Source organism: Juglans microcarpa x Juglans regia, chromosome 3S, assembly GCF_004785595.1.
Source record: "Juglans microcarpa x Juglans regia isolate MS1-56 chromosome 3S, Jm3101_v1.0, whole genome shotgun sequence".
Classification (NCBI taxonomy): domain Eukaryota; kingdom Viridiplantae; phylum Streptophyta; class Magnoliopsida; order Fagales; family Juglandaceae; genus Juglans; species Juglans microcarpa x Juglans regia.
This window is the reverse complement of record NC_054599.1, coordinates 18,232,038-18,246,739: the sequence shown is the minus strand read 5'-3', so window position 1 is coordinate 18,246,739 and position 14,702 is coordinate 18,232,038. Positions and strand designations below refer to the sequence as shown.

The 14,702-nt window shown below is 36.1% G+C and overlaps 1 protein-coding gene across 1 annotated transcript; it reads left to right on the top strand.

Moving 5' to 3' along the window:
• Positions 1-235: 235 nt before the first annotated feature.
• Positions 236-13,886, top strand: LOC121257198 (paired amphipathic helix protein Sin3-like 4). The gene is given in 25 exon segments (XM_041158134.1): positions 236-603; positions 717-858; positions 1,384-1,539; positions 1,690-1,876; positions 1,957-2,055; positions 2,159-2,326; positions 2,418-2,757; positions 3,603-3,739; positions 6,679-6,754; positions 6,831-6,860; positions 7,041-7,336; positions 7,432-7,586; positions 8,319-8,446; positions 8,553-8,807; positions 9,182-9,877; positions 10,012-10,082; positions 10,566-10,838; positions 10,841-11,209; positions 11,322-11,422; positions 11,507-11,645; positions 11,743-11,895; positions 12,006-12,169; positions 12,248-12,359; positions 12,483-12,646; positions 13,559-13,886. Coding segments are annotated over 23 exon segments (4,311 nt in total). The 5' UTR covers positions 236-603; positions 717-784; the 3' UTR covers positions 12,615-12,646; positions 13,559-13,886.
• Positions 13,887-14,702: the final 816 nt, after the last annotated feature.

The following is a 14,702-nucleotide window of genomic DNA, read 5'->3' as shown; positions in this document are numbered from 1 at the left end:
ATTAAAAAGAGGAAAATAATATTTTCTTAATAAAAGTGAATAATAATATAAGTGCAGTGCAGTGCAGTGCAGTGCGCTACTTCGTAAGCACGCATAAAAGAGCCCTAATTTCAATTTGGGAACGTAGCACTATATCAACCGCCTATACCCGGTAACCCATACATTAGGCAACCGGGAAACCAACGTCCAACCAAAAAAAAAAAAAAAAATTATATACATATATATAAAAATTCTGCTAAACTCTGTTTCTCTGTTTGCATTGTATCTTCTGTTCTCCGTTTGTCTTCCGAGAAAATTAAACAAGTAAAACTTGTTTTTAATCGTCGTGTTCCCCCTCTCCTTGTTCTGTTGGACATACACGTATAATCTTCGTGGTGTTTCTCTTTCAGACGGAGGACTCTTTCTTCTTTTCGTATTTTCTGAAAGTTTCCTGGAAGACTTCGTTGTTTTGCATCTTAACGATCTCTCTGCCACTCTGTAAATTTCGCATCGATAATCACAACATTTCTCCTTCACACGTAGGTTAATTTTGAAGTAACGCGAATTGCTTGTATTTTTTTTTTCTGTCACGATTTGGCTCTTCGCAGGTGATCTGTTTAGGAGGTCCGGATTGAAATTCTTGCTTCTTTTTTTATTTTTTTTATTTCGATTTTTTTGCCGCTTAGATCTGCTTTCTGCTTCTTGCTTTGGTGTGAATGAGTGAGTTGGTTTTCCAGGATTTTTATTTCCATTGGAGTCCGCAGTATGATTCGCTGTTGAAGATATAGGAATCTCGTTTGCAGAGATGAAGAGGTCCAGAGAAGACGTTTACATGGCCTCTCAACTCAAGCGGCCTGTGGCTTCTTCTCGAGGAGAACCGTGAGTATTTTTATTTTTTCCTTTTCTCTTTATCCTTTCTATTTTTTTTTTTTAAATTTGTTTAATTTTGTGTACGTAATATATATATATTTTTTTATAAATTAAGTCTTACTGTGTAGACGATGAGACTAAGCTTCTTAGCAATTTGAGCGGTGAATTTGTGCTCAGGAAAAGTGGTTAATTTGTGTAGGGGGAGTTGTGAGAATTTTGTCGTGGATGTTTGTTGATTTACTAAGTAAAACTATTAAAATGTTTGATTCGCTGAGAAAAAGATCAGATTTTTGTGCGATAAATTCTTTCAGTCGTTTGATTCTGTTCAGTTGTTGATCGAGAACTGAAAAGTAACGATCGTTCTTCCTGTATGGATGTGCTCTTTTCTCATCTTTTAACGATGAGAATATCTATGTGTTTGATGATTAAATTTTGATTCTACGATAAAATTGTTATTTGGGTATTGATCTACTGGAAGAGTTTGTGAAATCGTAATTGGTCCAAGTATTTACATCTTTGTTTTGGGCAATGAAGGTCTGGGCAGCCCCAGATGCTGGGAGGGGGAACTACGCAGAAACTAACAACAAATGATGCCCTAGCTTATCTCAAGGCGGTGAAGGACATATTTCAAGACAAAAGGGAAAAATACGATGACTTTCTTGAAGTCATGAAAGATTTCAAGGCTCAAAGGTTTGATTCTGATACACATTGTGCTCTATTCTAGCATTTGTTGTATAGCTTTCTTGGTGTATGGAGATAATTTTTTGATAATTTTTTGGTGTATGGAGATAATTGTTCATTTTATCTTGTTGATCTGTATTATTTTTATGCATATTGTAGGATTGACACTACGGGTGTCATAGCAAGGGTAAAGGAGTTATTTAAAGGCCACCGAGACCTAATTTTGGGTTTCAATACTTTCTTGCCAAAGGGATATGAGATCACCCTCCCAAATGAGGACGAACAACCTCAACCAAAGAAACCTGTTGAATTTGAAGAAGCAATCAGTTTTGTTAACAAGATAAAGGTAGACATTATTCTACAGCTTATTCTGAGGTGATGCTTTTGGTTTTACTTGATGTAATATAAACTATTCTTTGCCTGCAGACACGATTTCAAGGTGATGATCGCGTTTATAAGTCATTTTTGGACGTTTTGAATATGTACAGAAAGGAAAGCAAGTCCATCAGTGAGGTCTACCAAGAGGTGTTTCTTCTTGACCCTTGATATGGTGACGCAGCATTTATTTGCATCTTTAAAAAAAAAGTTGGTTTCTGCTATTGATGATTATATTTTTTGACTTATTCAGGTTGCTTCACTTTTCCAAGATCACGAAGACCTGCTTGTCGAGTTCACTCATTTTCTGCCTGATACCTCAGCAACAGCCCCCACTCATTATGCCCAATCTGGTAGGAATTCAATGCTCCGGGACAGAAGCTCTGCCATGCCTATAATGCGACAAATGCATGTTGACAAGGTTTGTTTCATTTTCTTATGCTTATGTCACCCATCTTATTTCCTAATCCTAGGGCTTACATTTGGCTTACAATTTTTTTTTTTTTTACCAGAAAGAAATGGCAATGGCTTTACATGGTGATCGAGACCTTAGTGTTGACCAGCCTGATCCAGACCATGATAGATCTTTGATGAGAGTGGAGAAAGAGCAACGAAGGCGTGGCGAAAAGGATAGGCGAGAAGACAGAGACAGGAGAGAACGGGAGAGGGATGATAGAGATTTTGAGCATGACAGCAGTAGGGACTTTAATATACAGCGATTTCCCCACAAGCGAAAAACTTCTCGTAGGGTTGAAGACACTGCTGAACAATTGCAGCAAGGTGGGGACGGTGATGAGAACTTTACAGTGCATCCTATTTCATCCTCCTATGAAGATAAAGGTTCCATGAAAAGTGAGCATTTTAACTGTTTTTAATGCTACACTGGAGACTATTGTTGAACTCTGCGCCCCAATTACCAACATTATATACTTATAAAAAAAAAAAATTACCCAACATTATGTAGGAAAAACTCTTCGACCCCGTTTGGATTTAGAAAGTGTTTCATCTCATCTCATCTATTCTCGTCATTACAATTTTTCTAAATTCTCACTCAAAATATAATAAACAATTCAACTTTTTCAAATCCCAATTCAACGTTTTTAAATCCCAAAACAATAATAATATTAAAAAATAATGTTCTAATAATATTTTTTTCAACTTTCATCTTTCATCTAAAACTATCTCATCTCATCTTTGAATCCAAACTAGGCCTTCATCTCTCACGTAACTTCTTGACATAAAATCACTTATAAAAAAAAAAACTTCTCGACATAAATCAAGTTTATGAGAACAATTTGCAGAGTTCTTCAAAATTTTTTGAAGCATTTTCAGAAAGATGTCTCTCTTTATAGTTAACTATAGACGTCAACATAAAGTTCAATTGCTTAATTTATCACATTAATATCACTGTTCAATTGCTTAATCTTTTTCCCTTTTTTTCTGGACATATGTTTACTTAGTTGCATGTTAACCTCTATTTGTTTTCCCTACATTAAAACATGGATATTTTGTTGAGGTAAATATTTTTTTTTTGGTCTTAGCATTTTTCTCATGGTTTTCAGGATCCTAAGTTGCATACATATATTTTTTGTGAGCTCTCTACAGAAATTCACCTTTTTCTTAAAAGTTTTTGTCAATTCTTATTCCAGTAATTTTATTGCCTTGTTTTTGCTTTACCTTGGTTCATGTTCTGACAGGTTTGTGTGGTCGAGAGTTTGCCTTTTGCGAGAAAGTTAAAGAGAAGTTACGAAACCCTGATGACTACCAGGAATTTCTGAAGTGCCTTCATATTTATAGCAAGGAAATAATTACACGATCAGAATTGCAATCTTTGGTATGATTTGCTATGATAGATGTGGTTAATATTACCAAATGAAGTGTGAAAACTCTTAAATTATTGAATGACAAATGTTTGACTGGAGCTGTAACAACCCTTTCCTGTAGGTTAGGAGTGTTGCGTGCTTTAGTAAATGTGCCCGGTTACCCAACTTGATAAAACTACCTAGTTTATCGAAAAATAAATTCCCAAAAAACATAACATAAAAATATAGTCTCATAGCAAGAAACTTTAAAATTTTTTAAAAAAGACGCTTATTAACTAAGTCTGAAAATCCCTTGACACTATCTATGCCTGGCTGCCAGCTCATCAACACTATCTTCTTTACCTGGACATTATAAAAACATAAAATAAACAAACAAAATGTGTTGAATACTCAATAAGTAGTACACCATACAGTAAATATAATAAACATAGGGTCTTCTTGAAAAGCGTGCATACTCAATGCTTATACTAACATATACATGTAACATGTATTATGCATAACTTATTAAACTTGTCTTTCCCTGTCTTTAATGGCCAGCGCACCTTAACCTCCGTGTGCAGAGTTGTGCGCTTGTTCCACTGCCTGGGGCCACAAGGGGAACCTCTTAACTTATCATAGCTTACTTTGGTGGACCATGCTTAGGTTCATGGCTTGCACATCCACCTATAATTGCATTGGTACCATGCATCTATTGTGGCCATTCTTAAAGCTTCTTTCATGACATATCTTTTATCTTTCTTATCATGATGCATGTAGAGCACATAATGACAGCTTTTCGTAATCATAAATGAAAACATATCATGATGTATGTAAAACATATAATAAATGACATTGAAACTCGCTTTCATTGTATCGTAACTGGGTACGTAAAAAGGAGCTTTCAATAAAGGGCCATACATATATAATACTTAAAAAAACATTGTTTACCATACATATAAGGGTATGATCATGCTACTTACCTCTTTTCTTCTATCAATAACAAATGCGGCAATAATCATGCTGGAAAAGGGTTGGACTTGATAGGGTGAGGCTGGTTCTTTTTTTGCTCTCCTGGAATTGCAGAACAGGGTTGGACTTGATTGGTATTCTTGCAGAACATCACATGGGATTTTTATAAAAACTTTCCCTAGTCATAACAGCCTTGGTTTTTTCTAGTTTCCAAGCGATACAGTCCTTTTAATGAGATCTGAAAAACCTAATAATAGGGCTGTACGAATTTAGCTCAGTTTGTTTTGAAAAAGGGTTCTAAGAATCATAATGGCTAGGAGTTTTAGGCCTCGTTTGTTTTTGCAGATGAGATGAGTTGATATTAAAATTGAAAGTTGAATAAAATATTGTTATAATATATTTTTTGAATATTATTTTTTTTTGGGATTTGAAAAAGTTGAATTGTTTATTTTATTTTGTGTGGGAATTTGGGAAAGTTGTAAGATTAAATGAGATGAGATGAGTTGAGAGGAGTTGTGAAAACAAACGAGGCCTTAGGGTAAATATGTTTCTATTCTCTGGATCCATTTAGGAGTCATAGATGGGGCTGATTTCCAATATCACGAATATAACGGCCAAAAATCAAATGGCCTTTGGCTAGAAAATACTTGGGTTATACATCCATATATATATATATATATATATATATATTATAGGTAATCAAGAGTTTTATTCTTAAGAAAAAAAGGCATAGCCCCAATATATAGGAAGTATACATGAGACATACCTAACTAGGGTTTCAGAGGTTATCCATCCATATATGGGCCTAATGTGCCAAACCTACTCCATTTTTAATCTAGGTCCATAATTTCATATCCAATCCCATCTCTTCAATACTAGATCCTCAAATAATATACATACGGGTTAATGAGCCCAATAAAATAATCTTTCTTCCAGCCTTAACAAAATTGGCGTCGTGGTCCAAATTATATAAAGCCTATAAAATTTGGGTCTGGATGTTACAGGAGCTCCATATGCATGAAAGGATATGCATGCTAGGGCTCTATGCATAACCCTCATTGTAGTGGTGGGTGCCCATATAATTTGGCCGATCTTCAGCTTACAGATGCTAAGCATGAGACCCTATTCTTTTATCATGTCCAACAAAATGTGTAGTGTTGGTTGAAAACGAGTTTGTCACAGCCCAGATTCATCAGAGTTAGCGTGTGATAAAGTAGCCTTCTGGTTAAAATGTGTATGATTTTGGGTTGGTTTTATTACTGAACTTTATATTTGTAAGATTTTTGCATCACTCAAAATGATAACTTTATGGCCATAATTGTAGGATATTAGTTTGTTACCTTTGGGTGGACTACCAGTGTTAGGTAGCAAGTTTTTCTTCTTGTACTCTTTTCCTGGCTTAATGAATAAAATGATACTCTTATCAAAGAATATACAATACATTCTTGTATAAAAAAATATATGAAAGATTATAAGACTTTGGTCTCTCTTTGATATATTAAGCACAACATATAAGTTGAAATTGAAAAATCGTTAATGCTGCAGATGTTTGAAGCCCTGCTCATCAATTGAGGCCTCCTAACTCTAGTTTTTCAACTACTTTCCTCTCCTGCATTTCTGGCTGCCAGTGGTGTGTTTTTTTATTTTGATTTAGTTTGCTAGTCTGGTGTTGATGACAGCCCTGATTTATTCAGAAAAATTATGGATCAACTTGTTCATTTTCCTAATATTTTCAATAATGTTTAGAATAACAACCAAACTTAACCCCGTTGCCAATAGTGATCTGGAGTTGAGATTCTAGCATTTGCCTCCTTTTTTAATAAGGCTCATGCATTCAGATACTCTACATGTGTTTAACGTCTAGTTTTATTACCGATAAAAAAAAAAAAAAAAAAAAAAAACCTAACTTAAACCCCCCCCCCCCCCCCCCCCCCACCCGAACCGAATTAAGAGGCATTAACTGAAGTATAACTTGTAATTTGTGTTTCTGCACTTATGTCAGGTGGGTGATTTACTTGGAAGATACCCAGATCTTATGGATGGATTTAACGAATTTTTGGCACGTTGTGAGAAGAATGGTAACTCTTCATCACCTAATGTCACTCCTTGATTCTGCATTGTTAAATTTGTGTCTAACCAACTCCTGCATTACAGATGCACTCCTTGCTGGTGTCATTAATAAAAGTACGTAAAATGGTTTCTTTCCTTTTGTTATCCTCAGGCTAGATGCAGTTTTTTCTGGAAGTTGTTTTGGGCTGGCATTGCTTCTAAACAGAACCTATTTTAGATTAAAATAGATGCATTATGATCTTCTCAAACTGTGTCTGGTCTGTTAAATTTAACTGAAGTTTTACTTCATTACAGAACCCTTCTGGAATGATGGACATTTACCCAGACCATTAAAGATAGAGGATAGGGACAAAGATCGAGATCATGAAAAGGATGATGGGGTTAAAGATAGAGACCGTGAAAACCGAGAAAGGGATAGACTTGAAAACCGGGAAAGAGATAGACTTGACAAAAGTGGAAGTAAAGATGTCGGGGGTCATAAGATGTCTTTATTTTCCAGCAAGGATAAGTATATGGCAAAACCTATTAATGAACTTGACTTATCCAATTGTGAACGCTGCACTCCCAGTTACCGTCTGCTGCCAAAGATTGTATGCAATGTTCACCTTTGGCTTCATGTTTTTAGAGACTTCAATGCTTTTATTAACTTTTGTATTCATCCGCTTTGTGTCCTTCAACGATGCAGTATCCGATACCTTCAGTTAGCCATAGAACAGAGCTTGGTTCTGAACTATTGAATGACCATTGGGTATCTGTCACATCAGGAAGTGAGGATTACTCTTTTAAACATATGCGCAAAAATCAGTACGAAGAAAGCTTGTTTCGATGTGAAGATGACAGGTTAGAGATTGCTTGAGGTTATAATATTTGTGTTTGCTGTTTTCTTTCCATTTCGATTTAATTTATAGTTGATATAAAGTAATTGGTCTTTTGTTTTCTTTTTTTTTTTCCTGTATATTTATTCTCATTGGGCTTTGGCTTTTCTCTTGTAGTTCTAGCTACCAACTTACTTATCAAAAAAAGGTTCTAGCTACCAACTTTGTCATATATGCTTGTGTTCTATTGCTGAAACTCAAAGGCTGTGATTGGATTCAAAACATTTTCAGAATTATTTTAGAAAATATTTTCACTTTTAATCCAAATAATTTTTAAACACCAAAACAGATTTTCATTTCTAAAAAAAAAAGTAATCATTTGTGTTGGTTTCCGTGACTAAAAGAAAAAGACAATTAAAACAACTTTCACAAAACTCAAAAACAATAAAGAAATTTTCTACCCAAATATGTTTTCAGTTGGTCCCACTACTTTGTAAATCCTATAAAAAAAAGTACCTCAAAAAATTTCTCAATTGAAGCACGTTTTCTACCGTTGTCACAACTTAGACCCAAAAAAACTCATTTTAAACTTCTTTCACAACAATTTCAGATGTTTTCAGGAAAATATTCAATCCTAACAATGCCTGAGCCTCAAGAATAACAATAGCATTGCTGATATCATATAAAGATGTGAGTCTATCATCGTTTGATATGTTTTTTGAAAATCTAGGTGATCTTCTTATGATTATGCTTCCAGGTTTGAACTGGATATGTTGTTAGAGTCTGTGAATGTAACAACCAAGCGCGTCGAAGAACTATTGGAGAAGATCAACAACAATACATTGAAAACTGACAGCCCAGTTTGTATTGAGGAACACTTCACAGGTTTTAGTTCGATTAAAGGCTAAGAAAATTCCACGGCATATATCATGATATGTAAGCTTATTTGTTATATTTTTTCTGAAGAATATTTTGCTTTCTATTCTTGCAGCTCTGAATCTCAGGTGCATTGAACGCTTATATGGTGACCATGGGCTTGATGTGATGGATGTGTTGAGGAAGAATGCACCTCTTGCTTTGCCAGTTATACTAACACGCTTGAAGCAGAAACAAGAAGAGTGGGCGCGGTGTCGTTCTGATTTTAACAAGGTTTGGGCTGAAATTTATGCTAAGAACTATCACAAATCGCTTGATCATCGTAGCTTCTACTTCAAGCAACAGGACACAAAGAGCTTGAGCACGAAAGGTAGTTTTCACCTTGATATCTCAGTTTATTGATTTATATTAACCTCCTTGACGCCACCAATCACAATATGTTTGATGTTCATGATATATTATAATTAAGCATATGGTAAATAAATATAATTAGGAACGGGCGGGGCTTCAATTAATACCTTATTCCCTTCTGGATTACTGGGTTACTGTAGGATCTTATTTTGTTGCCATAGCTTTTCAGTTTTTTTGAAGGTAAATAAATGGTCTGAGATACTATAGAAATGATAAAAGGCTGTTGTACCGAGTTATGTAATTATGGCAAAAACAATAGACCAATCACCATGGGATGTCCTGATACAATATATGTTCAGTTTTCATGGTTCACTTGTCATACATTTTTTACAGCCTTATTGGCGGAGATCAAAGAAATTAGTGAGAAAAAGCGCAAGGAAGATGATGTGCTACTTGCTATTGCTGCTGGAAATAGACGACCAATCATTCCAAATTTGGAATTTGAGTACCCTAATCCAGACATCCATGAAGATCTATATCAGCTAATTAAATATTCCTGTGGAGAAGTTTGTACAACCGAACAGTTGGATAAAGTTATGAAGATTTGGACAACATTTCTGGAACCCATGCTTGGTGTTCCTTCTCGACCTCAGGGTGCAGAGGATACCGAAGATGTTGTTAAGGCAAAGAGCCATGCTGTCAATAGCGGTGCTGCAACTGTTGGGGAAACTGATCTCATTGGTGGTGGTGGCAGTGCCACTGCCATGAATCCTTTACATTCCAATCCTTCCAGAAATGGTGATGAAAGTATTCCACCAGAACAAGCAAGTTCTTGCAGGGCTTGGGCAGTAATTGGGGATAATGGAGTTAAAGAAGAAAGTCCTCTTGATGCTGCACATATTGTACGTAAGAGTGATACTTTCTGCAACCCTCCAAATGGTAAAGTACAGATCAATGCATCTATGGCTGATGAACAATCTGGAGTCAGCAAGAAATATAACTCCAATGAACGAATAGTCAATTCAAGCACATCACTTGCCACTGGAGTGGAGCAAAGTAATGGAAGAACTAACATAGAGAACGCATCAGGTTTGCAGAATGCTTCCAACTAATTATGCTTGTATTAATTGACAAAATAATCTTATTGAACCTGTCACTGCTAGTTATTTTGATTCTTCGATATGATTTGGTATGAATTCTGAGATACAGTTTTTTGTTACAAGGGCTTACTGGTACTCCATCCAGACCTAGCAATGCGGCTGTTGAGGGCGGGGTCGATTTACTTCCATCTGAGGTATGGCAAATAGTTGTCTAGCAGTTCTCTCCAAACTTAACATCTCAAGTTTAGATATTTGTCCCTTGCTCTTTACATGAGTTCGTTTTGCCTGCAGACTCCTATTAGTCTTAATTTGGACTCCTAATGTTTCCAATTAGATAAAAAAAAATAAAAAAAAATTATGGTATGAATTTGTATCTTTCATCAACTACGACAGATTATAATAAGTATTAGCTACAAAATATATCAGCATATAGTAAATCATGGTAGCCTAGCCATATCTGTACTGTCGCTCTCAGAAGGCCACTTCTGTCTGACTTAAAGGAAGAGCTGTAAGACAAGAACTTATCTATCCATGATTGATCAGTTTGGCTATCAACGCTGATCAATAATCTGGATGATAATTGAGTATGGTGCTAGGTTTTGGATCTTGATGGTGATAAATATTGTGATTAATATGGACTGAGAAAATGTTTTTTCTTACAAAAAAATTGATCCTAGGGTGATGACTCTACAAGACCAGTTATATCCACCAACGGGGTGGTGTCAGATGGCATCAAAGTTCAGAGATTCCATGAAGAATCTGTTGGACACTTCAGAGTAGAAAGAGAAGAGGGTGAATTATCTCCAAATGGAGATTTTGAGGAGGATAATTTTGCAGTTTATAGAGATTCTGGTTTGGAGGCTGTGCAGAAAGCAAAGGATGGTGCTATGGGCAGACAATATCCAACCAGACACAGAGAAGAAGATATATGCTGTGCAGAGGCAGGAGGAGAAATGAAGCCGATGCCGATGATGAAGGTGAGGAAAGTGCTCAGAGGTCTTCTGAGGACACTGAGAATGCTTCTGAAAATGGGGATGTATCAGGAAGCGAGTCTGCTGATGGTGAGTGTTCCCGTGAAGAGCACGAGGAAGATGGAGATCATGAGCATGATAATAAGGCTGAGAGTGAAGGTGAAGCCGAAGGGATGGCTGATGCACATGATGTTGAAGGAGATGGGACATCTTTACCGTATTCGGAGCGCTTTTTACTTACAGTGAAGCCTCTTGCAAAGCATGTGCCATCAGCATTGCAAGAGAAAGAGAAGGATTCTCGGGTTTTTTATGGAAATGACTCCTTATATGTGCTTTTCAGGCTTCACCAAGTAAGGCTCGTCATATGTTAATATGATTGTATTTTTTTAAATAAATGATTCTTCAAAAATATATGATTGGTATCATAAACTATACTTGTACCTTTTGTCACTGCTTTGACAGACGTTGTATGAGAGAATACAATCAGCAAAGGTTAATTCATCATCTGCTGAAAGGAAATGGAGGGCTTCAAATGATTCAAGCCCTACAGATCTTTATGCCAGGTGGTTTAGCTCTAGTTTGTTTCTCAAATCAGCTCAAATGCCATTCCCTACTGATCAATACACTTCTTTTTTTCGGTGTTTCAGATTCATGAATGCACTTTACAATTTACTTGATGGTTCTTCTGACAATACAAAATTTGAGGATGATTGTCGAGCTATTATTGGAACTCGGTCATATGTTTTATTCACGCTAGACAAACTGATATATAAACTTGTTAAACAAGTAAGATCCTTAAACAATTTAGACTTGAACTATTGCCTTTTCTTTCTCTATTATTACCTCATCTGACATAAGGGCCATATTGATGCATTTGCTTCAGCTTCAAACAGTTTCCACTGATGAGATGGACAACAAGCTTCTCCAACTATATGCATATGAAAAATCAAGAAAACCTGGAAGATTCATTGATATAGTTTATCATGAAAATGCTCGTGTTCTTCTCCATGACGAGAACATATATCGCATAGAATGTGTATGCCTTACAGTGGTTTTGTCTCCTTATTATTGTCCTCTCTGATTGTTTTAATTAAAACATGGATTTTATATGTGCCCTAAAGTGTATGAATGTAAATTGTTTTCCAGTCATCTACACCAACTTGTTTGTCTATCCAACTTATGGACTATGGTCATGATAAGCCCGAAGTGACTGCTGTTTCCATGGACCCAAATTTTTCAGCATATTTGCACACCGACTTCCTCACAGTTGTTCCTGAAAAGAAAGAGAAGCCTGGAATCTTCTTGAAGAGGTATGTAAGAAATAGGAGAAAATTCCCTGTATTTGCAGTCTAGTGGTCATGGCTGACAATGCCTGCTGGTGTTGACAGGAATGTTCACAAATATGCCAATGGTGATGAATTTTCTACTGCTTGCCAGGCAATGGAAGGAGTTCAAGTTGTTAATGGATTAGAGTGTAAGATAGCTTGCAATTCATCGAAGGTATGTTATGTAAAAATTTATATCTTGTTTCTGTTGTACTGATAATGATAAGGTTTTCAGTTCAGATATAGAAAAGCATATAAACGTGTAATAAATGCTGAAGACTTTTGTTGTATGATGTAGGTCTCATATGTTTTAGATACAGAAGACTTATTGTTCAGGGTGAAAAGGAAAAGAACAACTTACGGTTCATGCCATGACCAGGCGGTGTCGTCAAGTAGACTAAAACGATTTCACAGACTGCTTTCTAGCTGATACTACACTTACTGTGACCCTAAGTAGATATGGTATGTACTAACCCTTTTGTAGGTAAATCTGGTTTGCCTGGCATTGATATCCCTTTTTGCTAAAAAATGTGCCTGGGATGAACATATTCTGCTGCATATTAGCTTTTAAAACAGATAATTTCTATCCTTTCTGTTGCTGCATCCATACTCCAAAACCACCATGTTATATTGGTAATGAGAGCCAAAATGACACTGTTTTTAGGTAGTCTTAGCACATTTCACCGGGGGATGTTGACATTGGCTCTTTCTCTGGTGTATTGGAAATCCTCCTCTTAACAGATTGTAATACAATATTTGTTGGATTTGGAAAATAAATGTTTGCAGGTCACGGTTGATTTTGGATCAGAAAAGCTATTTTCTTCCTTGATACTATTTACATATTTTTAGTTTTTCTTGCAAATCTTCCATTTTTAGATTCAAATTCCTAAATATTTTATTAAAGTGAAATAGGTTTTAGCGATGATAGGTAGGCTGCGTTGGATGGAATTGGTACGGTAGTCATAGGAGCATGCCACTTTACAGTATTCATTTGAGTGGTGGGAGTGGCACTGTGGGGAAAGGGGAAGGGAGGGGGTAAAATTTGTCGAGTAGGGATTTGAACTTGGTAAACGAGTCTTGGCTCTGTATGAGTGCGTAGAACCAGGATGTAAAAGGTAAATAAATGGGTTGAGGACAGATGGCCTTCTGAATTTTAATCACAATGGGTTTGACTTTGTTGCATCTGATTTCAGTTTGAACTGGTACTTGTAGGGATGCATGGACTGGAGAAATTAGTTTGTCATGGGTGTGAATTACGTGTTTTAATGTTTGTTTGGCTTTTACCTCTTGATCTAGTTTTCTATTGCTCAAATGGATGAAAATTTCTCTAGTTTTGATTATTTTCTCTTCTATTTTTTTTTTCATTTTTTTCAGTAGCTTTTTGCACGCGATAGTTACTCGGGTACCAGAGTCGGAAAGATTATGGCGCCACGGAGGGAAAAGCTTTCGTGGAATCATCTTTCATTTGTTCTCACATTTCTGTCTCACCAACCAAATAAAAGAATTGAAGAGAAGGGGAGGAATATGGTTTGACGGCTGTAGCATAATGTATGTATGTATGTATGTATGTGTATGTATGTGGCGTTTTTGGCCACATGTAAATAGAGGTAATTTGTGATGTAAACCTGAGATATATGTTCATTCCATTCATCGATATTCTTGTTGAATCTTTTTGACCCAAAAGAGATTTTCCCTTTTATTTCATCGAATTTCAATAGTTGAATGTAAGAAAAATAATATTGGCAGTCCTAAAATGTATAAGACTCAAGTCTCTTGTTTACTTCATTTGAAAAAAGTGAGTAAATTTGAAATTCATATGAAAAAATTATTTTTTAATAGTGGATTCTATTTTTTTTTCCCAAATGGAGTATGCCAAGCTTGCATCCTGTATGACTGTATCTATCGTTATTCTGAATTAATAGGTGAACTTCTAGGCGCAGGTATTTATAATGGGTCTTGATTCTTCTCTTCACTGGGTGATTAATTGTGTTACACAATTGCATTATAGTGAAAGGTACAGGCACTGAAATATTCTCGCTATTGAAGGTTCAACATAGCAATAGCAGCATTCTACCAATTCAACCGCACGATCATTCAGTTTTCAACGGATAATCTCCTGTCCAAAGGGATATATCGGTTTAGCATCTCTTATTCAATGTGTTTATTTTTTCAGAAATAGCCTTATAGTATGAATTATCCATTTAATTTTTCCGTTCACAAACGTTAATTTAAAGAATAATTATATTGAAGAAAGTCAGGCTCTCTCTGTAGGAAAAAAAACCTCTCGCTTCTCTCTAATCCTTTCCAGACTCAGAATTGCAAAATGGGTGGGAGCTTTGTCTCCTCCCCCCCCCCCCCCCCCCCCCCCCCCCCCTCTTCTTTCTTTTTTCCTTCCCCCTCCCTCTCTTCTGTCCTTTTTATTTTCGGTGTAGTGTCTTTTTTGGTTTTAGTTTTGTGTTTTTCAGGCCAAATAAGGGAGGATCGCCGTTCGGGTCTTTCTAGCAGTCGCCTTTTTACA